Genomic DNA, 25,960 nt, shown 5'->3' on the forward strand with positions numbered 1-25,960 from the left:
GACCTGCAACCCAGAGGTGGCCACTTTCATCTCCCGGTGCGGCAGTGGAAACAATGAATTCCTGCCGAACAGAATCTGCAGGGGGTAACGCCACAGTCGAGCGACAGGTCACGATTGTTGGGTTTAAAGTGTGGGTAATCCCAACTCATCCAAAACGTCTGGCCGGTGTGGAAGAGTAGGCCAACAACAACAGGGGGTCCTGATCTAGAGGGGCTTTCTTAAGCTTCCAATTTAGTCCATGAACCCAGACCAGATGTTTCACTTACCATCTGAGGTGGCATATATTTAGTGGCGGTTCCAATTTCTCTACGTGGCCGATACCATTCACTGATGTGCCAATCGTTTGAAATCAGGTAATCGGTTTCTCCTTTAGCTCATGGCCTACAAGAGCGGGCTTTCTGCCAGGAGTGGCATACGCAAACAATTACAGAAGTCCTGCACCTTTATCTTGGAAATTCCAATTACTTGGTTCAATTAACTACAATAATCCTCATACGAATGTAAACTTACGCTGACAGGAACTAAACAATTAATTTCACGTACCAAAAAACCCCTAAGGTTCAGCTACAGTGGTTTCTCTTTAGAGAACATTTATAAAAGCTGTGGTTGTCACATTCTCACCAGTGAACCCATTCATATAAAAAAAAACCCCTCCTAAGTCTCTTTAAAACATTTCTTTATTTAATTTCTTTCTTCTCCCGCCCATCCCACCATTTATTTTCTTTAATTCTTTATTTTTTTGGCCACTTTTCAGGCTTTGGGTGGATATGTGGGGGTGGGTGGAGTTAGCCACCCACCACCATTGGCTCTGCTGCCCCCGCTGTCACTTGGACAAACCTCACACACACACAAGTCGCCCGTAGACCCAGTCACACGCACACACGCGCACGCACGCACGAACACACACACAAGTCGCCCGTAGACCCAGTTACACGCGCACACGCGCACGCACGCACGAACACACACACGCGCGCGTCTCATTCCTTAGCTGACACACCTGTCTCTCTTTGCTAGAGGCGAAAGTGCACGGATAAACTCACTTCTTCGACTCGCGAATGAATTGCAGGTTTGTTGAACGCAATGTCTAACTTTCTCTCTCTCTCTCGCTTCTCGGTCCGGTTGTTATTTGCTGGTCAGAGATGGTAACAGATGTGACGATGAGATGTTGTGGCTGTGTGATGCTTTAATGCTCTTCTAGACTCTCCTTATGGAGAGAGGTTTGCTACTCCTCCTCCTTCGTTGAAGGAGTGCAGACTAACAGCGGTTTACTACGCGGTCCCATAGTTTGGGTTGCATGGCCACAATCACAACCTGGCTTGTCTTTTAATGAAGGCTCTAAACTAACGATGATCGTGGTGTTAATGACGACGATGGTGCTAAGCAGGATGAACAAAGTGAGTATGGTGCAGTAATGCTCATCTCTGCTGGCAGCCGTGAGTCGGTAGTAGAAATTCCACATTGCTATGGCAAGGCTCATACCATCCAAATTGCAGTAACTGTTGACTTTTATGCATTGTGGTTGTGATGCTTGTACAATTGCCCGTGTTTTTTGGATTAGTATCTTATTTTAGTTCTTATATTTTCCACAACGACCGCTCATGATTATTGTGTACGATGCATCTCCGGAGGTCATGGTTGGTGATTCGAGCAATCAGAGACAGCTGTTGTGAAACTCTCCATCAGCTGGGGGTATGCTACGGTCACCCGACAGCAGTACAGCAAATAGGTTGAAATCATATTTGCATGCATGTATATTGTTATTAAATTATATGCATTGCGGGGTTGCTCTGCAAACTCTGCTTTTACACCAGACGCTGAACAATAATTGGCCAGATATCCCAACGCAGAATCCTCCTTGAAAGGACTCTTGAGATTCACGCTTTCCAGAGTTAATGAAGCATTCATAATAAAGGTTTTTGGGTTAGATCGCGTTTATTTATAAATGTGTCGTAACCCTCCACCACCCGACACGGCCAATCAGCAAAAAAGTGTCACGTTGACAAAAGAGAAATAATTCACTACTTTAGCCCACCGGTGTGTTGAAGAGTGAATCCACATGTACAGTTTGAGTACGACGTTTCGCTGGTAAATACATCCAGCATCATCGGGCAATTCGCCCGATGATGCCCGATGATGCTGGATGTATTTACCAGCGAAACGTCGTACTCAAACTGTAAATGTGGATTCACTCTTCAACACACCGGTGGGCTAAAGTAGTGAATTATTTGTCTTTTGTCAACGTGACACTTTTTTGCTGATTGGCCGTGTCGGGTGGTAGAGGGTTACGACACATTTATAAATAACGCGATCTAACCCAAAAACCTTTATTATGAATAATATTGGTCGCGAAAGCCTACGTGTTAAACTTAATGAAGCATATTTAGAATTATTATCATTGCCACTGTACAATTATGCGTATTATTGACCATGTATTCACACATGGATGATTATAATTTATTTTTGGACATTTTGCCAATCATCATCATGGCACGGTGTGTTAATATTTAATAAATATTTGATTCAAGAACAATGCAGATTGTAAGAATATTGGAGATTTGAGCAGAATATTCGTACATTATTCTTAATCACCAGGTATAAACACATGCGCATGTGTGACTGTGCACATGGGAGCGGTAGTGTAGCGGTTAGAGTGCTGCGCTACGAACCTGGCGACCCGGGTTCGTTTCCCGCTCACGGCCAACACCGCTGATAGCGATTATCTAAACCGATCCTGGGCCTCCCCTAGGTCGACTCAGACCTCCAACGAGTACCTGGTGCGGTGTGTAAACATCACCACTGGGGAGACAAAGCGGCTGGGCGTGGTGTTGGCACACCCAACCCCTCGTGTGCTGTCCCGGCCTTCATAGGTTGCCTCTTGCTCACAGCACTTGACCCCAACAGCCTGTTATGGCTACACGGAGGAATCTTAGTCTTAGTCTTTTTGCATGAGCACTGCATGTCCATAATCAGCCCGTGTGTGCGCGTGTCTCTCTGCTTATGTGTGTGTGTATGTGGATAACAGCTCATAAGGGAAGACGCCTGGACTGAATATTTGTCTCCGCTCTGCTCACTGACATTCCCCCTATTGACCACCGTAAGTGACGCTCCCCTTTAAATTCACCACTTTGCTCCGAGTGTTATTCATTTCCGATCCACGGTTTTACGTTTTGTTCCCCCACCCCACTCCCTTCCTCCTCATCCTGCTCATATGGTCTTCTTTGATTCCTCTCGAAACGATGGCCGGCTCGCTCTCCTTTCTGCCAATTCACCACAGCGTAAAACAAGCCACTTAGTCTAATGCTGCTACGTTAGCGGCGCACATGTCAATGATTCGGTTATGTAATGGAGGAATGTTATAATGCCCCTGGTTATGCAATGTACAGCACATTACCCATGTGAATTCTTATTTTTGTTCAAATTAAATATACGAATGTTTGTTGAACTTGTTGCGCAACGTACGTAGCCAACCGTGCTAGCCATCCATGCTCATCACTCTAAGCAATATTAATTAGTGGTGGGAAAAGGCAACATCGCCCCCATACTGACATGTTAATGCCCGCTTGGCAAGGATGGTACTACTTCAGCTTGTGCCACGCAGGGACAGTTCCCATTAGGGAGTCCCCTAGGCTAATTAAGAAACCCACAGCTGGGCATTGCTATGATTTTAAGGCGACTTGAGATTCTAGGGCAGTTAAGAGTCCAATGCTTAGAGAAATCCCGAACACTATGAATGTGTCTTTGAGATTCTTTTTTTTATCGTGGGGAGCGGTGGCGCAGCAGTTAGCGCGCTGCTCTACAAAACGGGCGACCCAAATTTAATTTCCACTCACAACCGTCGTCAGTGACAAATATTTGAACCGGTCCTGGGCCTCTCCTAGGTCGACTCAGCCTCAAATGTGTACCCGGTGCGGTGTGTAGTAAACATCACTAGCACTCGGGAGACAAAGGCGGCCGGGCGTGGTGCTGGCCACCCACCCCTTCGTGCATGCCGTTCCGGCCTTCATAGGTGCTCGCTAACAGCACTTGCCCCAACAGTCTGTGAAGGCTACACGGGGGATCTTTGTTGCTGTGTGTTTCTTGCAAATGTCATCGACCTGCATGACGTGAGCACCCCATTTGTCAATCCACTGCTGGATGAGGTCCTTGCTGCGTGGTATGGGTCGTGGAGGATGTTTGACTGTTCAGTGCTTGACAAGCACATAAAGGTCCTGGAGTGGCCTAGCCAGTCTCCAGAGCTTAATCCCATAGAAAATCTGTGGAGGGAGCTGAAGGTTCGAGTTGCCAAACGTCAGCCTTGAAACCTTAATGACTTGGAGAAGATCTGCAAAGAGGAGTGGGACAAAATCCCTCCTGAGATGTGTGCAAATCTGGTGGCCAACTACAAGAAACGTCTGACCTCTGTGATTGCCAACAAGGGTTTTGCCATTAAAATTCAAATCAATTTATAAAATTTTTGACATGCGTTTTTCTGGATTTTTTTGTTGTTATTCTATCTCTCACTGTTCAAATAAACCTACCATTAAAATTATAGACTGATCATTTCTTTGTCAGTGGGCAAACGTACAAAATCAGCAGGCGATCAAATACTTTTTTCCCTCACTGTATATCAACAGAAACGTTAAATATGGTTTGGATATTTCACGCAACTATTAGGCCTGCTGATATGCGGCACCGGAATTAAAATTCGATTCGTGAATTGAGATGTGGATCCGGTGCCCTGAGTTCGATTCCCTTCCGTGGCCAACATCGTTGGTGCATCAATGATCTTGGACCAACTCGCATTGGACATCGTGACGAAGTGTCGGTCATATGACGACCCATGACCGACACTGGCACGGTGGAAAAATCTTTCGTCCGGCGGTAGAATGCCAGAGGGGCTGTCAATTATTGATACCGTATTCAGGAACGTGGAGAACAGCGGACACATACTCCGCCACAGTTTTCATTCGATGGAGGGAAGCATTGATTTCACCCGCAGGGGCGTCTCGTGCTCAGCACTTAAAAATACACCATCCCATGGTCGGCGAAAGCGGAGTTAGTCGTCCTCCCGTCAAGCGTGGCACCATAGCCAATAGAAACAAGAAAAGCCCCCGACGAGTCGCGTTTGTTCGGGATGAGACTCTTGATTCATACTGGAGGAATCAGATGGGCTGTTAAGCAATCCGATGAGCTATGAAGCTCTTTTTCACACGTGGTGTCGTGCACATACACTCTATTCTAATTCCAGGTTAAGTGGCACTGTCGTTTTAGAGTGGTCGATGGGCCAATCTGAGAGTTGCGGGTTTAGATCCTGAATAAGGTTGACTCGACCCATCATCAATTTACCGGGTTCAATAAAATGACTACCGCTTTGTTTGTAACAGATCTACAGTGGTTATACAACGAATAAACTGGATCTTGCCAGAGGAATGTGGAATTTCCACTCCCAGGTCAAGGTCACATATGGCGATTAGCATTGGCCCCACGTTCGTGTGGATAAGTTACCAAAAAAAACCTTTTTCCTTTTTGTGCTCTTGAGTGCTCAGAAGGTCAGGCTCACAAGAATACGGGGATGAATGCTCCGTGGATGAGATAATGGCCCAGCGGATAACGTGGGAATGCTCAGTGGGCCGGGGTGTGTGTGTGTGAATTCTTGGTGGAAAAATTCTGATTGCTCGCTGGAAATAATGGTAACGATACTCGTTTAGTTTAATATGAAGTTGGTCGTGCAAAATGCATCTTACAATCGCCGAGGAACCACAGACAAGCTGGTAGGCAGCCGGATGGTGAACCGGCATCATACATTGTCCGTGCTCTACAGACCTATATATATTAAGATATTTTCGGAAAATTTATGATTTTAAACTTGTGGGAGGAAACCGGAGCACCCAGAGAAAATCCACGCGTGTGAGCAGGCAATGCTGTCGAGAAGGGACAGACGACATTAGTTCGCACTTGGCTGTTCCGGCATTCTCCTAGGCAAGCCGGGCTATGGTCGAGTTGCACAGCATCAGTGTTGGGTTACAGGCGGACATAGCTGCCACCGCCTGCCTAAGCGTGAATGACAATGGATTCGCAGCCTTTCGTCAATCCGCTGCTGGATGAAAGCCTCCACTTAACTGTGTCGGTCAAGGGACCACACTTGACCACACTTCACCATGCCGATCAGCGTGAGTTGGTCGTAAGGTGGGCGAGATGCAGGACCGGTGCCGATATCACTAGCCGCGGACATTAGCCATGGCCTGGAGTCGAACTCGCGTTGCCGGGATTCACGAGTCGGCGCGCGAACCACCACTCCACCGCACGTCCCCGCGCTGGTCAGTGCAGGTTGGTGAAGTGTGGCCGGGACCAAGGACCGGTTCCTGTGTCAATCGCCACTGATGTCAGCCGTGGCTGAGAATCCAACTCAGTTTAACACATAGGCTTTCGCGACCAATATAAATCTCTAATATATATTTTTCAGATGAACATGATCCATTGTTATTGATGTGGCGACATTAACCCACCCCTCTGCTCTTCGCGCCTGATGGGCTCATCATCGTTGCTCGACTGAAGACTGAAATGGGAGGATGTCTTCACAATTCTGGCGAATCGCCTGATGAGGCTGGTTGTAATCACCAGCGAAACTTCACCAATATTCGAACTGTAAATGTTGTGGGTGTACTCTACAACACACAACGGTTGTGCTGAAGTAGCAACTGATTGGCAGTTTTTTTTACATGACGAACCTTACTCATTTGCTCTGTCGGGCGATTGGCGGGTATGACGACGTATTTATACATTCAACAAACAAAAAAACACTTTATTATGGAGAATCTCACTCAGGTTACCGGGTTCACAGCTCGGTGTGCGGACCCACTTGTTGACCTCACCGCTCCACCCACAGCGCGACTGCCCACATTGAAGACCGCTCTGCATTGCGAGCGGCTCCTGAGCCGCCGCGCAGACAAATCGTGGCTGCCCGCCGGAGGAGGACGATTGCCGTGGGCCCAGAGACGCATGTGGGTGCGCGCGTGCTCCCACCCCCCCCCTGCTCCTCCACGTTTCGGCACGCGTGCAAACTGTGGCACCACCAACCCTCCCCCCTCCTCCACTATTGCCGCAAGAATGCGGCTTGCTGCCACATCAAGACTGCCTGTCCAGGCGTTCAAAGCAAAGAGAGGGGGCCAGCTCTCGACCATAACTCATACCGACGTCAAGCCTCCGTTCGCTCGGCGCACTGTACGGCGACGTGCGCGACGAGGCGAGGTCTCGGGAGCGCGTGCCCAAGTCTCTCCCGGCCGAAATTCGCGTCGTGCGATGTGGCTGACAGCCATCGGACATGCGTGCGTGCGCGCGCGCGTGTGCGTGCGTGCAATGTTGAACTTCTTTCGCGGCGTGCGTTTCAGTTTCAGTTTCATTTAATTGGTATAGCCCTGTGAGCCATTCGGCTCTTGAATCGGGTGCAACCGCAACAAACAAAAAAACTAAAACATGGACAGGAAAACATCTAAAAGTGACTATGTGACTGTGCAAACAGAAAATCCAGGAAAAAAACAGCAAAATATTCCACAAAAAGCACCGTACACCAACGCTGTGTGCAAATAGCATACGACGTTTCGATTGCATCATCATCAGGTACAAATGAAAGAGAAAAAAAAACCTAGTAAACTTAGAAAGGTATTGCAATACAACACAGAGAGTCGGCTAACGTAACAGTCAACACCCCACCTGGTTGATAACGTTCTTCCAAAGATTGCTCAATTTGAGAGAGAGACAAAACACAGACACGGAGACACATAGACAGAGAGAGATAACACAGAGACACACAGAGAGAGATACACACATAGGCACACAGAGAAACAACGCCGCTGTGTCGAGGCCTTAAATAGAGAGAGGGGAGGTAGAGAAATTAGCATGTCAATGCAAAGCCGTAGCCATGGAGTCAACATTGGGGGGGACCAAATCTTCCAGGGGGTCTGGGGTCCCCCCCCAGAAAAAAAATGTAAATTTGAAAACAAATTTTATGCCATTTCCTGCATAAAATATTCAACAATTTCACTAAAACATGGGATGGAATTTGTTTTATTTGATACAATAATGTCTAAGAGTGTATTGTATTACATTGCTCTGTTTTTTCTTTTTCACCTTTTCTTGTTTCATACCATGTAATGGCAGAGATTATGGATTCATAAAGTACCACGCAATCATATAAACAGAAATCTATGCATTGGTATATGAAGACAAGTACGTAAGCCAACCGTGCTAATCGGAGGTGCGGAGACAATCGTGGAAATTCTACATTCTCATGGTGGGGTCCCCCCCCCCCCCTCTATTTGTAGAAGAATCAGGCTGCACTTTTCCTAAAACGGTACTTTGTTTTTTTGCGATGATGGGCCGAGTTCATTTCCCAACCGTTTAAGTTTTTTTTTCATTCAATCGCGATGCCAGAAAGCCACCCGAGGCAATATCTGTAACAGTTTGAGTACGATTAATAGCGATGGCATGTAACGTGTCGAGGAAATATTAATTGAGATTCAGCACTCCGGTTCAACAGGGTTCCTGTATTATAACGTTTGTCCATTTCGGTTAGAGTCTAAAGAGTGTTTTGCGGTAAAAACTTACCAAAACGGTGGTTTTACGTGAACGAAAGGAAGGTAAGATCGTGATATTTTGGCGAGCGAATACGTTCACCAACAACAATTGCCATTCTCCACAGCACATGGGTCAGAGAGGATTGCATCAATGAGTAGCGTATGTTAGGCGAAATGTAAATGTACGCCTAAAATCCACTGCTGGACGAAGGCCATGCGAGTGTGTACGTTGAACTTCTTTCGCACCGTACGTAGTCAACCGTGCTCAGCCGAGTGATGGGAGTTGTGTGGTCATACTTCAGTACAATGACCGGTGCGGGTTTGGTTGAAGTTGGGGGTGGGTCAGGGGAGGGGGTATTTGGTTGAAGGTGGGGGGAGGTCAGCGGAGGGGGGTTGGTTGAAGGTGGGGGTGGGTCAGGGGAGGGGGAATTTGGTTGTTGCAGTGTCCCAGTTCGGATGTCACTCACCACTCGTGTTAGCCGTGGCCGGGAATGCAACTCACGTGGCGGGGGGGGGGCCTTGGTTCATAGAGAGAGTGATATCTAAGCTCCGCATGAATGCGGCGCTTGTGCTCGTATTGTGCCATGCACAGGGGCCACTCTGCATGTGGACCGGTGGCCTTCACTAATTTTCAGATGCGGGTGGCACTTTCGCCGATAAGACACATCAGTGCGTCAGGGGCAGCCACACATTTGAAACCATTGGGGGTGGGGGGGTTGACAGCAGCACGATGACGATGATGATGGGTGGGTGGGGTGTTTTTACATTTGTGTATTTTATGGGGGGGGGGGGGGGGGTGAGGTGGCAGGCCGCACGTCAGGGGCCGCACTAAAGGCCACCGTGGGGGAGGCCGCCGGTGGCCCCGCGGGGCCTTGCGATGTGGAACGCCGATGCTGAACGATCGGGTGGTCATGTGGGACTGTGATGGGGTAACGAATATCGGCGGGTGTCAACAATCCCACTGGCCGTGCACGTGTGAAGAACGCCGCTGTTAACCGATTTGCGTACCGGGGTGCTTTTCTGCACAGCCACAACCGGCGAGGTGTGGATCAGCGGTGGAGCGAGCGGCTCGCGATCAGGAAGGGTTGCGGAGTTCACGTGCCGGCGTGGCTAAATTAGGTGTCACTTTGTGGGAAAGTTGACAGGCAATAGTGTCACCCCCACCAGAGGAACGGGGAATTTCCACCACTGGCTCCGGGGCTATAAACAGGGGACGAGCGCCGCTTCAATGCTGATTTGAGTGAGGAAATGAATTGGACTTTGCACAATAGGGATAAAGATGAGGGCCGTGTATGTATCATGATCTGTGTGTATATCAGCCCTATGCTATCATTGTAGGCTGTGTAACCTGATCTGTATACATTTCTTTTTGCTGTCCTCACGTGAACCCAACTGCTAACTCATTGCTTTTTTAAATAATTTTAGCTGGGTTTGGAATCTTTCGTGAGTTTCATCAATGAAAACTGATCGTAATAAAGCGGTACATTGATCAAATCCCAGCAATCACGTTCCAGCGGTGTAGTGATAAACTTAACCCTCTTTCAGCCCTTGCTAATCCAATTTACGGCAACGCGTGACTACTCAAGGTGCTTGTTCCCTCGGCGCCCTGCAACGTACTTTGCTCGGCGACCAGGTTGTAGGGTCTGCGTCCAAGCGGCACGTGCAATTAGCCGTGGCCCATTTCCTCCCGCGTGCCATGCGATACATTTACTTAACAGCAATACACTGACCACTGTTGTACACACTGGTGCGCATCGGATCCCCGCACTAAACCGGACCAGTGGGCGATATAATAATTCATCGGTTCACAGACCGACGTCAAATTGGTAGGGCTCGCGATGCGCGTGTCGAATTGCTTCATACGCGCGTATAGAAATACTCAACCTGTATTTCTAGACGTGTGGACAATGCTATGTATGGCACAATGTGATTTTGTCAAAAGAACCCTGTTGTGGAAATAAGACGGTGTATACGGTATATACAGGAGTAGATTGTGACATGGATAAATTAATGTAACACAAATCATAAAATAATAACTGGCAGTCTCTTGTCCATCAACTGATCGATGAAGATCTTCCCATGTCAGTCTTTAGATTTGTCTGACCATACTTCCCCACTTTTTGTCAGTATGGGTTGGTGAAGTGAGGTGCACTGGACCAGTTCCGATATCGCTCGCCACTGAGGATAGCCGTGGCTGGCTGGGAATGGAATTCGGGTCACCTGGATTCAGAGTGCATCGTGCCGAAGCTCTGAAGTCCTCTGTATATGAAGATGTTCTCCGCCAATTAATGAGTGTTAATGTCACAATGAGTGTATCATCGGTGACGACAGTCAATAAAGCAGGATGCTGAACATATCGATTTTCGCAGCCACTATTTCCCGACATTCTCTATTGTGATTCTGACTTACCAGATCATCTCCTGATGACGTTTGATGCAGTTTTAAATGAAACATCGCGTATCTTACTCGCTGCTCAAATGTGATCGTGAGATTTGGTCCATCAACCCAGAGGCGTGAAGCGCACCGTCAAACGTTTTGTACGCGTGACAATTGAAATGTCTTTTGGTCGTGTCGTGCCATGGCGGGTCTTTACGACACAGATTGTTTCGTGACCAAACCTAAACGAAGAAGCGTTTGTGCGCTCCCCCCCCCCCCCCCGCTCGTGTGTAAGCGCTCAGGTCAGGCGTTAATCTCCCGCTCGGACCTTCATCCGCGGCGTTGGCGGCGGCGGCGTCACGCGCGCGGTGGGTGGACAAGGGGACGACGCGGGCCCGCGAGGAGGAAGGACGACGCCGCCCTGGGTGGGAGGGCGCGGGGCTACGGAGCTCGCGGGGACCGGCGGCCATGGCACTGCCCTGGGCCCGGGTGCTGTGCTGCGTGGGACTCTCGCTGCTGGCGTGCGTGTCGGCTCAGGAAGGTAAAGTGACCCGCGCTACTGCAAAGCCAGTGAGTTAATCATTCTTCATCCCATGTGGGACGCAAGGCCGCAAACGAGTTCCCTCCACTTCTTCCTGTCCTCGGCAACTTGTTGAGCCTCGCCCCGAGTGAGGTCGATCGCCGCCGCCAGCTCGCCCCTCGCCGTCTTGCCCCACGTGGTCTCCCAGGTTTCCTTTTGCCCGTTGGTGTCCATCTTCGGGGCAGTTTTTGGTATCCGGTCCCCTGGTCCATTCTGAGAACCCGACCGACCCATCCGACTTCGCCGTCTCTTGATGTCTCGTGTGTGATGTTAGGGAAACCGGTCTTTCTGGGAGGCTCAAGATTTCCGTTCGGAAATGCACGCGCTTCCCTGACGTGACGCCGATAGCACAGTCCGTAACATTAAGAAGAGGTGCCCAATAACACATTAAAGCAGTCGATCAACTTTGTGACAAAATAAACGAAAGTCAAACGTCTCGCCAACACCGCTGCTCTGTCTTTTGCCACATTCTGCCACACTTCCACAACACGTCGTTCACAAACCTCCCTCGGTCTCACTCCCTTCAAATCTGGCCGGGTGGCTCAGCGGTCAAGCGAGCGGCTCACAATTGTGAAGCTTGTGAATTCAAATACTGATAGGGGGGGTTGGCCCATCTCCACCATCATCAACCTTCTGCGTTCGAAAGCATGATTACCACTTTGTGGAGAATTTCAACAGTGGCGGTACTATCGGCGAACTCGCACCTCCGATTATTGCGGTTGGCTACGTACGGTGTGAAAGAAGTTCAACATACATGCATTCAAACTCGCCACCCACCATAGTAATGTGGAATTTCCACCACTGGGTCAGGGCTGTAAACGGAAGATAAGCGCCGGATGAATGCTCGTTCGAGCCAGACATCTCGTTGACTTGTTTTCTCTCTCTCCCCATTCAAACAGTGTACCCATTTTCTCACCTCCCCTCCACCCTCCCAACCTCGGTGAACCCCCACCCCTCACCCCCCGACCCCTGACCCCCCCTCCCTTTTGCTTTGCTGCAGTGTGCCGCTCCGTGCAAGTGGCTGACGTCGCCTTCCTCGTCGACGGCTCCTGGAGCATCGGGCGGTCCAACTTCGAGGAGGTGAAGACCTTCATCGAGGGGATTGTGGGTGCCTTCACGGGGTCCGCGCTGGGCACGGCGGGTATACGAGTGGCGGTGGCGCAGTTCAGCGATGACCCGCGGTGAGGAACCCCTTCACACCCCCACCGCTTTGCCGCGGCCGTCGCCGAAAAAGTTTTGCCGTGCTCTCGCGCGAGGAAGTTTGCCCAGTTCTCGATCAGCCAATCGATCTTTAACTGCAGCCCATCGTTTGCTTTTTACCCATAATACACCGCGGCAGCGCATAATGAGTTTGTGTACGTACTGCTGTGTATGTTAAACGGGGTCCCGTAGTTTAAATGGAGTGTGCTTGCTCATAACATCCGGTAATCTGCTGATGAGACCCAGAAGGTCGAAAACCTGTCCAGACTTCGCTTGCTTGACAGTTTTGGTCTGGAGAGCCAATAGGCCGATGGAATACCATTGACCTGGCCACTTTGCAGCCCAGTACATTGAGCAGTTTCACAAATCTACATGATCCACCAACCCTTGCCCCCAAAGCGCTGAATTGCAGGTGTGCGGCGCCACACCCAGCTTTGACGACAGACGCTCTCCGTTTTAACAGGCCATTTCCAGGACCCACCAATATCGCTCGCATTCCTCCTTCGGCTAATTCTTGAGCCCCTAATCCTTCGCTGTCCGCGCACGAAGCACACTCATGTCAGGCGCAAGGCTGCGAGGAGGCGTTTAGGCGGAGCGCCGGCCATGATCTCGACCATTTAAAGGAATCCATCGCCTGTTGCGCCATCGGAGCGTGCACCCGCAGTGTCAGGCGTCGCTGATGTATGTTTCCGTTAAAGCACTCTCTCGAGGTCGCACCTGGTGAGTGAGTGAGTTAAACTGTGTATAAACTCTTTTTTTTTATTTGACCAGGTAAGGCCCACTGAGCTATGCAGCTCTTATTCAAAAGCGAGCTGGCCACACATGACAGCTCAACGAAGTGGCTTATCACATGGAAATGTGTAGCAGCCAAATACTCTAAACGTACATCGGTTCTAAATGTGGAGGGGAAAACGAGAGGATGCACATAAAACAAAAATCCATGCCACCACGGGAAGAGAGAACACACAAACTCCAAAAATACAGCAGGCGTCGGGGTCAGGATTGAACCACGAACCTCCTGTATACATGGCGAGGCAGTTAACATCTGGCCGTTGTTTGCATGCGTGGCTCTCAGGATGGAGTTTAGGCTGATGGACTTCACGACATCTTGGGAGGAGGTCAAGTCGGCTGTGCGAGCTCTCCCCTACAAGGGGGGCAACACTCGCACGGGAGAGGGCCTCAAGTTTGTGGCCGACACGATCTTCGCTCCGTCCACGTTGCGCGCCGACGTGCCAAAGGTGCCCCTTGCTGCGCTCGAGGCTGCAAGTGCCCCCTCGTTTCTTCTGGTTCCCACGACCCCGCATTGGAGTAGGCCCTCATCCAGCAGTGGATTGACAAAATGGCTCTCTCCACACGTGTACACGTGCCTATCAGGGTTGAGGGGTAGGGCGCTCGACTCGCAGTCACAAGTTAAACTTCCAGTAGTAGGACTGACTCAGCCCATCGGGTGAATGAGTCATTGAGTGCAGTTACACTTTGGCCATCCTATGGACAGACTGTTCCCCACCATGGGAATGTGAAATATCTACTCCTGCCTCAGGGTTGCTCGCGAAGATGAGTACTGATCAATGGTTATAACAATACCCGCTGTTTTACAAAAGAGACGATGCATTTATATGATATCCTACCTGATTAAGTAATCGGCACTTAGAATGATTTGGTATATTTAATGAGCCAGGAGATTAATGTGACTTTCTAGAGAAATTAACAATGGTCCTTTTATGGATAGACTGGTCCCCCACCGAATAAATGTTGAATTTCCACCACCGACTCAAGACTGCCCATACACACAAACATCGCTTAAGGCTCGTTATAGCGTGGGACCTCTGTGACTGAATTCATCAACGTTTAGGTTTTGTGACCGTATAGTTGACAGTTCTAACCAGTGATTGGCGAGGTGCTGTTGCAGGTGGTGATCGTTATAACGGACGGGAAGTCCCAAGACTCCGTTGAGAATCCCTCAAATCGTCTCAAGAGTCGTGGGGTCACGGTCTACGCCATTGGTGGGTTCCCACCTGTCATCACCGCACTCCCACACCGCTGTGACGCATCAGCAGCGCGACACGGAGTAACAATCAAGATTTGGCTAATTTTATCACAAATTACCTCACTTCATTTGGATGCCACGTAGTGACATTGCCCCCCCCCCCGACCCCCCTGCCAGCAGATTTATGCCCACTTCTCAGGACTTTGCTGCGTTCACCTTGTTCCACACAGGGACACTATGTGTGTATGTTGAACTTCTTTCGCACCGCACGTAGCCAACCGTGCTAAGCGGAGGTGCGGGGGAAAGGACAACAAAGTAAACACGAAAACGGGTTCTAAAGAAATTAATTTTTCAATCGAGATAATTTAAAAGCGCATAGCTCTAGTGGTTTCCTGATATCGGAAAGAAGAGGGTTCCAGACGGCCACTGGGGGTATCTCAAAGACATCGATGCTGACGATGGTGACGCCGCCACCGCTAATGCCTGGAAGTTGCGTCCGTCTCGCCGTATCTCGACAGGCATCAAAAACGCGGACAAGGGGGAGCTGGACATAATATCGTCACAGCCAAGCGAGCAACACTCGTTGTACATCGACGAATTCAAGCTGTTGAGGAGCGTCCTACCCAGGATCACACGGAGAGTCTGCCACGTGTTGGCAGGGCTGTCGTTTCAGCCCGAACTCCTGCCCACTGCCGGTAACTTCCCCTGTTTCGATGCAGCCCATTCCAACCTCCGCCGCCGTGACATCGCCCCAGGCGTGGCGCGTTGGCCGCTGGTTTGCAGAGGTTTGCTGTTCGAGCCACCCTTGTTCAAGCGGCGGGTGAACTTAGCATGAAGCAGGCACCGTTTGCGAAACGTTACGGATCCCGTGACGTTCGCCGGTGAGGTGTGCACGTTTGTAATCGGGCATTGCGAAGGCGAGGGTTGCTGGATCGCAGGACTCCCTTGCCGTGGGCGTCAAGGTGGTATAACCCGAGTTCGCCAGGAGAAGGCGGTACAGCAAAAATGTTGACTCCACCTCTTTCGTCTGCATGGGATAGAGCGTTTCCCCCTCGCACACGTGGATTTTCTCCGGATGCCCCGGTTTCCCTGCACTCGTAGGCACTCAATTGGCCGACAACACCTTCATATATTGAGGACCGCAAAGCTTGGGCAATTGTTGGCGCCGGCTGATTGCTCGGCCGCTTTCCAGCTTGTCTGTGGGTCCTCCACGCCCCTCTGAGTAGGAATGGTCGCTCTTCTGGAGTGCGCGTGATGAGTTGATATTAGTATTATTAGAAGGGGAGGAGGCCCGCGTGCTGGTGCCGTGGTCAAAATTTGGGAAATGTGACGACGAAAGAAACGATAGCTCGCAAAAACAAAACCGAATTGGGAAGCGCGAAGCGACCAGCCTTAGTAGGTCCCTTCGTGAAACAATAATTAGCGGGGCTCCCACGTGACATTCACCTGCCGTTGTCGAACACATTCAAATATAGTTAGAGTGTGTTGCCTTTATTTTCCCTGGTGCTTGAACAGACGCAGTTTGTGCATTTGTTTATATATTTATTATATTCATTATGTAATCCCCCCACCCCCCCACCCCCCCTTTGCCGCCTCCCTCCCGCCGCCAGATATTTCTTGAAAACAAAACAAAGCCACAAGCCCCATCACTTGAGATGGCAAAAGTTGCTTTGCATCTGCGGGCCAATGAAACTTAATATCGACAATGGGGGTGGGGGATAGAGGGTGGGTGGGGGCGGGTGGGAGGGGGGGACAGAGAGACGAGGCGGGGGGAGGGGGGTTGAGGGGCGAGGTGGGGGGATAGAGGGGCGGGGGGAGAGATTGAGGGGCGGGGGGATAGAGGGGCGGGGCGGGGGATATAGGTGGGGGGGATAGAGGGGCGGGGGGGATAGAGGGGCGGGGGGGGCTGAAGCAACATCACCGAGACTCTTCTTTAACAAGGAATGACAGATTTGTGTTTTTGAAAGGAAAACAAAAACTCCTGAAATTCCACGGCGGTATTTGAGGAGTTACAAAGGTTAAAGGTTAAGACACAGATATGATTTCCCTGCCCCCCTTTCCTCCTCCTCCTCCGAGTATTTTTTTTATTTTACTGCCAGAAAGATGTTAACGCCGCTGTGCCTCGGAGGCGGTGTTTACGGGGTGGGGGGTTCACAAAGGAGGAGTTCTGAAAGCCGCGTTTATGGGCATTAGACGGACGACTGTCACGTCCATTGCCCTACAGCATTTTAAGAAAACACCAAGCAGGCAACACTTTCCTTTCGCGTGGCATTGGAACCACGCAGCAGCAGGGCTACCGTTGTATTGCTAACAGGGTGCCGGCGGTCGTATTGGGGTAGCTGGTAGAGTAGTCCACTTGTCCCACCAGAGTACGCGTGTTGTATTGGGGTAGCTGGTAGAGTAGTCCACTTGTTCCACCAGAGTACGCGTGTTGTATTGGGGTAGCTGGTAGAGTAGTCCACTTGTCCCACCAGAGTACGCGTGTTGTATTGGGGTAGCTGAGTGGAGTAGTCCACTTGTTCCACCAGAGTACGCGTATTGTATTGGGGTAGCTGAGTGGAGTAGTCCGCTTGTTCCACCAGAGTACGCGTGTTGTATTGGGGTAGCTGAGTGGAGTCTGCTTGTTCCACCAGAGTACGCGTGTTGTATTGGGGTAGCTGAGTGGAGTCTGCTTGTTCCACCAGAGTACACGTTGTATTGGGGTAGCTGAGTGAAGTAGTCCGCTTGTTCCACCAGAGTACGCGTGTTGTATTGGGGTAGCTGAGTGGAGTAGTCCGCTTGTTCCATCAGAGTACACGTGTTGTATTGGGGTAGCTGAGTGGAGTAGTCCGCTTGTTCCACCAGAGTACGCGTGTTGTATTGGGGTAGCTGGTGGAGTAGTCCGCTTGTTCCACCAGAGTACGCGTGTTGTATTGGGGTAGCTGCGTGGAGTAGTCCGCTTGTTCCACCAGAGTACGCGTGTTGTATTGGGGTAGCTGAGTTGAGTAGTCCACTTGTTCCACCAGAGTACGCGTATTGTATTTGGGTAGCTGAGTGGAGTAGTCCACTTGTTCCACCAGAGTACGCGTGTTGTATTGGGGTAGCTGAGTTGAGTAGTCCACTTGTTCCACCAGAGTACGCGTGTTGTATGGGGCAGTCATATGCATCTAATGGTTTGCCCCTCACTGCATTCGCTGGTTGGTGGTGGCCTTCATCTTCGAAATCTTCCTGTAGAGTTCACACGAAAAAGTGAAACGAGTCCAATCATCCAGCCGGACGTTCGTTTGCTCAATGCCGGCTGTAAATAAATAAATAATGCCTTTTTAGCGATCGACAAAAAATCTCAAAGTATTGTCGTGCTCATGGAAGTACCGGGCGGTGTTCATCTCTGTTGGGTAATCCCAAGCAATATATTGACAAATGGGATTAATTTTCTTCTACACTTAATGAATTCAATATCGCGCCATGCACCTCGTCGCTATTTATGTGCCCGCAACAAGCGTACACAGTAAATCTTATTTACTACCGTCCCTAATTGAACCGTCACCAAACATTTAAATTACATGCCACGCTAAACGCGCACATAAGCGCCTCTTATAAATTGCCCTTCATGGCATGTTTATGGAAGTGGGTGGTCAAAGGTGTTTGTGAAAGAGGTGGTTAACAAGAAAAGGACACGGCAATGTATGGCTCAATGACTTGGCAGGCTTATAATGGCTGCGTCTGAGCACTGCTGAAATCCTGGGTTTCTAGCCCCCCTTAGTTTGTTGCGAGTCTCTATAAATCTTTTTAGTGGTGGGTGGGGGGGGCGCAGGACAGATCATAATGGCCATGTGAAGTCACTGAGTCCAGCACTGCTGAGATCCCTGTTTCAAATGTGGACGGACCACAAGCCATGGCTAAACTGGATTCTGAAGTGTAATGAGTTTTATGGTCTCAACACATTTACCGATGACAGCATGGAAAACGATCAGGTCAAATGTGGGTTTTCTCTCTGTGGCCTCATTCCGGCTCTTGATGACTTGTGGTTGTGTTCTCCTGTGTGTCGGGCGGCACTGGGGAGCGGTCGTGTAAGCGGTTCGCTTGCCGCGCTGCAAACCTTGCGACGCATGTTCGATTCCCGCTCACGGCCAACACCAGTGATGGTTATCTGAACCGGTCCTCAGCCTCAAATGAGTGCCGAGTGAGCTGTGTCAAAATCGTCGCTTGGGAGACAAAGTCGGCCGGGCGTGGTGCTTGCCACCCGTCCCCTCGTGTGTCGTCCCAGCCTTCATAGGTGCCCACTCACAGCACTTGCCCCAACAGTCTGTGAAGGCTATCCGGGGCATCTGTGTCTTTGAGCACTGTGTACAGGCCATATACGAACTCTGCAACTTATATGGATTAAGGGTTACTGCAGTGACCTCAGAGTTAATTCTGTGACTTTGTCTTCCATTGAAGTGATCAATCGCTCTCGATCCTCGGTTTTGATACACGATTCATTGGATAGGTAAAGCTTCGTGACATAATTTGTTTAAGTCACGCACAAGGTCAAAGGTCGACCACTGTCTTTGTCCTCTGACCTTTTGGAGATCATTCAAGTTCATAACGACTTGACATTTGTTCTAACTATATCGGTTTTCAACGCACACATCATAAATAGCTTTGGTAAATTATTTGATTCAAGTTTTTTTTCTATCTTTCTTGAAAAAAAATCGAATTGTCTTCTGAATAAATAATGGGGTAGTGCACACCTCGGTGATGGAAATTCCACATTCTCAAGGCAGTGGCCAGTCTATGTCATTGTTGAATATAATTACTAAATAAAAGATCATTGTTAAATTATTCGATGTAAGTTTTTTTCTACCTTTCAAAAAAATCCAACTCTCTGCTTAATGAGCAATGGGGTAGTGTACATCTGGAAATTCCATATTTCCATGGCAGGGGCCAGTCGACCTCCACAAGACAAATAATGTCAACCTTCCCCAACATCCGTGCCTCCCACAAAGTGACGTCTCGCAAATTGTGTTTCTCTGTCAAAGAAAAAAACAACCTTTAAAAAATGATGCATCCCGCAAACGATCATCCCTCCGCTGGTGACGAGTAAAATCAATTGACTGAGGTCCCGCTTGACCTCTCCTTCCTTCCTACCCGCCGCTCCCAAATGAGACCGCGGGTTTCACGCCACGTCCGAGAGCGCCACCCCATCTGGAACGTCCCTAGCGAAGCGGCCGTTGACTCGGGTCAACGGCCCCTCGCCCCGCGCCGGCCGGCCCGCGTTCCCACGCTCGAAGCCACCCACGAGTGGCACCCCCCCCCCCCCGCCGACCCCCCCACGACCCCCCCTCCCGACCCCCCCCCCCCCCCCCCCCCCCATCTCTTCGCACCCTTAAAAAGAAGTCGCGTAGACGAAGAGAGAGTGCTTGTGTGCGTGGCTTTGACACTAGGAGGACGGGCGGGCGGGAGGGGCAAGAGTGGTCCTTGGGATGGGTATGACTCCCGGCGGTGGCGAGGGGACCGTAGATCACTCTGCCCACTCCGCGGCCCCCTTAACCCACCGCCCGCGTCCCATTGTTCGGTCGTTGTGGCGGCGGACGTCGGTGCCCCCGTGGCTGCCACCCCCCCCCCCCCCCTTAGCCACTCGCTCTTCTGTGACAGTCCCCCCACCCCCACCAGCCCGCGTCGTCGCAGCTCCCACGTCCGTCTTGACAGGGCGCTCCGGCGAGTCGCCCACACGGGGGAACAACGCGGCGGCGGCAGCCGGGGCAGCGAGGGTTTAACTGGGGGGGGACGGGGGGCGGGGCAGTGCGAGGTGTTGTTGCGGGGGGCTTTTATTGGGGGGGGGCGGTGGGGAGATAGCGGCGTCAGTAGGGTTCACGTGGCGTGAAGTGGGGGAGTGGTAGCGTAGTGGCGGGTTAGCGCTACGCCGCGCTGCGAACCCGGGTTTGATCCGAGTTCGATTCCCGCTCGTGGCAAACGCCGGTGACGAATACCTGAATCCGGTCCAGGGCCTCCCCTAGGTCGACTCAGCCTCGAATGAGTACCTGGTGCGGTGTGTAAACATCGTTACTGGGGAGACAAAGGCGGCCGGGCGTGGTGTTGTGCCACCCACCCCCTCGTGTGCCGTGCCGGCCTTCATAGGTTCTGCTCGCTAACAGCACTTGCCCCAACAGTCTGTTAAGGGGGAACTTTGTCTTTGTGGTGTGAAGTACAAACAAAAAAAACGTTTAGTTTGGGCTCGTTTCCTCTCGCGTGTCCCCTTGCTAAACGTGCCCCCTTGCTCCGGCGAGCGTGGGTTGGCCGTCATCTCCGTTGACAGCTCTGGAAATTCCACATTCCTCTGGTGGGGATCGGTTTAATCATACATGGGTAGGCCACTGCTCCAATGCGGTAACTCACTTTATTGGCACAGAGAAAATATTATGATGATGAGGGGTTGAGTTAAATCGTGACCAGGATTTGCGAATTGAGTACTCTGCCCACTGTGCTAGTCAGTCCCATGTGATTATCACTTCCCATCACTTCTACAGGGTTCATAAAATGGGTACCACATTGTAGATAAACTGACCCATACCATAGCAATGTGGAATTTCCACAGCTGGCTCAGAGCCCCCAACGGAGATGAGCTCCGCACAATACTCGTCAGAGCCGTGAGACCTTGACCTTTGACTTTTGCCTCCGGTGTGTCGTTGAAACGAATGTAAAGATTTATCGTTTTAAAAATTGTATTCAATTGTATGTTTTTGTCACTTACAACATACACATCCAATTGTGCTCGAGAAATTTCCATTATTTCAATTGTGGTTAGCGCATTGTATCCTGAAACCCAATAACCTGAGTTAGATTCCCAACCGTTACTCTAATCAGTGGTGATATCCGAATTGTTCCTGGGCCCCCCTTCCCTCTGTGCCATCAGCAGTGACCATCGTGGTCAAGCATGGCCTAACAAACCCCGTGAACGACACGGCATGACGAGACTTTCATCCAGCAGTGCACTGACAAAGGGCTGTGCAAAGTATAATGATATACCGGTACTCATGTTACATTTAGGCCACGGACGAGACTACAAGAAAATTTAGATGACAAATGTATATATATAGAAAAAAATCCCACCTGGAGATAGATGTTCAAACGACTCCCATGACTTCTTAAATTAATCATCAATAATTACATATACGTATTTTTTAAAGATCGCACAGCAAATGTGCGTCCAAACAGTTTCACCACTCCATGCAAAATGAGATGAATGAGGGGGACCACAATAGAAAAAAAGTTAACTGGTGCTGGACAACAATAACAACAACACAATTTGGGTGCTGAGCCACTGGTCTGGGGCTCCCAAAGCTTGGCCCGTGAGTGTCCGTGACACCCTATGCGCTACGTTGTCTCCTAGGTCGACTCAGCCTCAAATGAGTACCTGGTGGTGTGTACTAAGTCATCGCCACTGGGGAGACAACAAAGCTGTCAACCCATACGGTTTAGACCGTATTCTTGTAAAGGGAAATTGAGTTTTCAGGTAAATACGGCGTACAGCCATTTCAATACGGGCAAAAATAGAAATCTGTCTATTTGCTTGTGTTGCTCCCTTGTGATGAGACTTTGTAAGATTAACGTTGAGATTTAGAAGGGCACGGGGAGACCAATAAGGTCTGAATTGGTCTGTAATAAAGTAGGGCACTGATAAGGGGTTGACAGGTAAGAGACGAAGGCGGCCGGGCATGGTGATGGCTACCCACCTCCTCGTGTGCCATTCCAGCCTTCATGGTTGCTACTCGCTAACAGCACTCGCCACAACAGTCTTGTTAAGGCTATACGGTGGGGGGGGGGGTGTCTTTGTTTTTGTCGACGTTTGTCTGAGTTTTACTCTGACGCTCTGCCCACCCAGCGCTCGGCGTGCAGGACCTCGTGGCTCTGCCCAGGGGGCCCAGCGCCCTGCACGTTTCTTGGACGGAGCCCGCCCCGGGCGACGTCGTGATTGGCTACCGCGTGCTGTACGCGCTGCTCGACGCGGCCGGGCAGCCAATCGCCGGCGAGCAGGGAGAGGTGAGGTCTACGCACGGAGCGATGCGAATCATGCATCGCTGTCAACCCATGCGGTTTAGTCAGTATTGCTGTACAGGGAAATTGAGTCTTCAGGTCCATACGGCGTACAGCCGTTTCAATACGGGCAAATATAATATGGTAGGCACTGATAAGGGGTTGACAGGTATGCGAATGCATATGGAAAAAAATATTTTCTTTACTTTTTGCTGTATTTATCTCGATTGTGCTATCCGCTTCACTTTGCCAACCCGCACTGACCTTCCTGGTGAAGTACGGTCAAATATCCCTCATTGACTGCAGGGCATGAGGAGGCCCTCATCCAGCAGTGGAGTGGCAAACTGGCTGCACACGCGTTATCGGTGTCGCGTCATCACGAGACGGAGAATCCATTTGGAATTATCGCAAGGGCAGGGCGAGTCTTCGTTTTTGAGAACAGCCCGCGGAAGCGGATATCACAGAGCTACCCCTGAAATCCCTTCAAGTCACACTTATTCCACAGAGTAGTGAGCAGCGCTTTCCCCTCACTCTGCCAGGGAGAGTAATTTTCGTCGCATGAAAGCCTTCATCTTTAGAGATGGCATTTATCCAAATTAAGCGCTGAACCAAATTGAACATGATATTTTTATTGGGCTGAATCCAGCAACTCGCGACGCTAGAGAACCCGGCTTCGTCACAGATGGCTGCCTGGTTATGAACTTAGGAACTCAAGAAATCTGAGCCACCCAAACAGCACAATTGGAATATAGTTGGAAAAAATAATAATAGTTACTCTCACGATAATTGTGTGTGTGTGTGTGAGAAATGACGATTTACAATGTCTGAAAATGATATGGGGACGATAGAGTGTTACATTTCCGCAATGTGAGAGAACAAAACTGCGCAAGTATGATGAAGACAAGAAAAACTTTCACCCTTTCTGGCAATGAAACAGGAGGTGGTAAAATGTTCAAACACCAAATCGAAACCTTTTACAAGGAATCAAGCCTGCGTGAACCACACGTGCTTGTGGTGAACATGCAAACAAACGCCTATTGTTATTTTTGTCTTAATTTAATACTGGCAAAAAGGTCCCATTTTATAAACTGTACAAATGAGATGGAATAAAGACCGAATACATACGGAACGATAAAAAATAAAATCTATGAATACAAACTTGATCCTGAATCGTGGTGAATCATGACTTACCCCCAATCATCGTCATCGCTACTGCCGTTGTGTCTTTGTCCCAGGTGGCGGTCCGTGGCGGACAGACGACCGTGTCGTTATCTGACCTCCGACCTTCGAGCGATTACTCCGTTACCGTGGTGACGCAATACGAGGGTCACCAAGGGCAACCGATCACGGCGACCGCGCGCACCGGTAACGCAGAGCACAGCACGGCAACAACAGCCGCCGAGGTGGTAAATAACAATCAATAAATAAAGTGGTCAAGGTGAAGAGGTCATCTTGGCGACGGTTTCTGATGAAACCACACCGTTCTATTGCTTCCTTCATTCTGCCAGATCAGGCAACTGCTGCACATTAACAACAAATGTCTCACGGTTACAATTTCATCACTGCCACCATCTAGCTCGAAGTCTTTACCTTGCTACGCATTTGATATGTTAACTCTCTCAATCTTATCGCCACCACCATTTGGTTTGAGTTCTGGGTGCCCGTGTGGGTATCCTACCCTCCATCATCCTACACAACCTCCTCCTCCTGATTACATCAACAGCAATTGAGAGCTACATCCGATACAAGTGTTCTTCATTGGAAGGCCCGGGGCTACTGGTGGCCTTTAGTGTGGCCACCAATGATACAAAACTGTGAAAACACCCCATCATATTAAAAAAATAGGTTTTACCCTTTCTGGCAATAAACAGGTGTTAAGATGTTAAAACACCAAACTGAAACCTTTTGTAAGGGATCGTGTTTGCATTAACCACAATGCTTGTGGTGAACATGCAGACAAAACAACATGCTCTGACAGTATGAGCATTGCCTGTGAAACTGATTGGTCCACACCAGATATAGCTTTCTTTAGAGCCTAGTCTCAAACAGCATTCGTCCAGAGGACGCCAAAGGCGAACAGCACAAAGACCATGCCACTATCAGGGCATTGAGAGCTCGGGGTGAGCAGCTACATCGTGGGACCTCCCTTGCCAGTATCAAAATATAAAAATAGGTTTTAGCCTAAGAATTGAGTTTTTCCCCTTTTTTCTGGCAACAAAACTGCATTAACCACAATATCTGCAGTCAAAATGCAAATAAAAAACATACTATGAGAATATATGCATTGTCCTTGAAACTGATTGGTCCACACCAAGGGACGGCTTTCTTTTGACCCTCGACCCAATTGGTGCTCGACCAGATGACGCCAAAAGGCGCATATGGAACAAAGATACATTTTAGTGGAACAAACATACACTTTGTGGTGACCTGGTTGTATTACAGTGAGGGAAAAAAAGTATTTGATCCCCTGCTGATTTTGTACGTTTGCCCACTGACAAAGAAATGATCAGTCTATAATTTTAATGGTAGGTTTATTTGAACAGTGAGAGACAGAATAACAACAAAAAAATCCAGAAAAACGCATGTCAAAAATGTTATAAATTGATTTGCATTTTAATGAGGGAAATAAGTATTTGACCACCTCTCAATCAGAAAGATTTCTGGCTCCCAGGTGTCTTTTATACAGGTAACGAGCTAAGATTAGGAGCACACTCTTAAAGGGAGTGCTCCGAATATCAGCTTGTTACCTGTATAAAAGGCACCTGTCCACAGAAGCAATCAATCAATCAGATTCCAAACTCTCCACCATGGCCAAGACCAAAGAGCTCTCCAAGGATGTCAGGGACAAGATTGTAGACCTACACAAGGCTGGAATGGGCTACAAGACCATTGCCAAGCAGCGTGGTGAGAAGGTGACAACAGTTGGTGCGATTATTCGCAAATGGAAGAAACACAAAAGAACTGTCAATCTCCCTCGGCCTGGGGCTTCATGCAAGATCTCACCTCGTGGAGTTGCAATGAGCATGAGAACGGTGAGGAAGCAGCCCAGAACTACACGGGAGGATCTTGTCAATGATCTCAAGGCAGCTGGGACCATAGTCACCAAGAAAACAATTGGTAACACACTACGCTGTGAAGGACTGAAATCCTGCAGCGCCCACGAGGTCCCCCTGCTCAAGAAAGCACATATACATGCCCGTCTGAAGTTTGCCAATGAACATCTGAATGATTCAGAGGACAACTGGGTGAAAGTGTTGTGGTCAGATGAGA

The 25,960-nt window shown here is 49.6% G+C and overlaps 1 protein-coding gene across 5 annotated transcripts in view; it reads left to right on the plus strand.

Annotated features, from left to right (window-relative positions):
• The first annotated feature begins 617 nt into the window (after positions 1-617).
• LOC116951108 (uncharacterized) overlaps positions 618-25,960 on the plus strand; it is a 191,394-nt gene continuing 166,051 nt past the window's right edge. For 2 of the 5 annotated variants that reach the window (XM_076073536.1, XM_076073538.1), the window contains exons 1-9: positions 618-1,066; positions 3,023-3,094; positions 11,224-11,469; positions 12,509-12,689; positions 13,784-13,946; positions 14,618-14,711; positions 15,214-15,390; positions 22,539-22,696; positions 23,926-24,055. In XM_076073536.1, the coding sequence (XP_075929651.1) occupies positions 11,397-11,469; positions 12,509-12,689; positions 13,784-13,946; positions 14,618-14,711; positions 15,214-15,390; positions 22,539-22,696; positions 23,926-24,055 (976 nt within the window). In that variant the 5' untranslated portion in view covers positions 618-1,066; positions 3,023-3,094; positions 11,224-11,396. The remainder of the gene's footprint in view (positions 1,067-3,022; positions 3,095-11,223; positions 11,470-12,508; positions 12,690-13,783; positions 13,947-14,617; positions 14,712-15,213; positions 15,391-22,538; positions 22,697-23,925; positions 24,056-25,960) is intronic. The other 3 variants (XM_076073537.1, XM_076073539.1, XM_032969515.2) reach the window with 3 other exon arrangements.

The sequence above is a fragment of the Petromyzon marinus genome, chromosome 42 (assembly GCF_048934315.1).
Source record: "Petromyzon marinus isolate PM22_M1 ecotype Great Lakes invasive population chromosome 42, UKy_Petmar_22M1.pri1.0, whole genome shotgun sequence".
Lineage (NCBI taxonomy): Eukaryota > Metazoa > Chordata > Hyperoartia > Petromyzontiformes > Petromyzontidae > Petromyzon > Petromyzon marinus.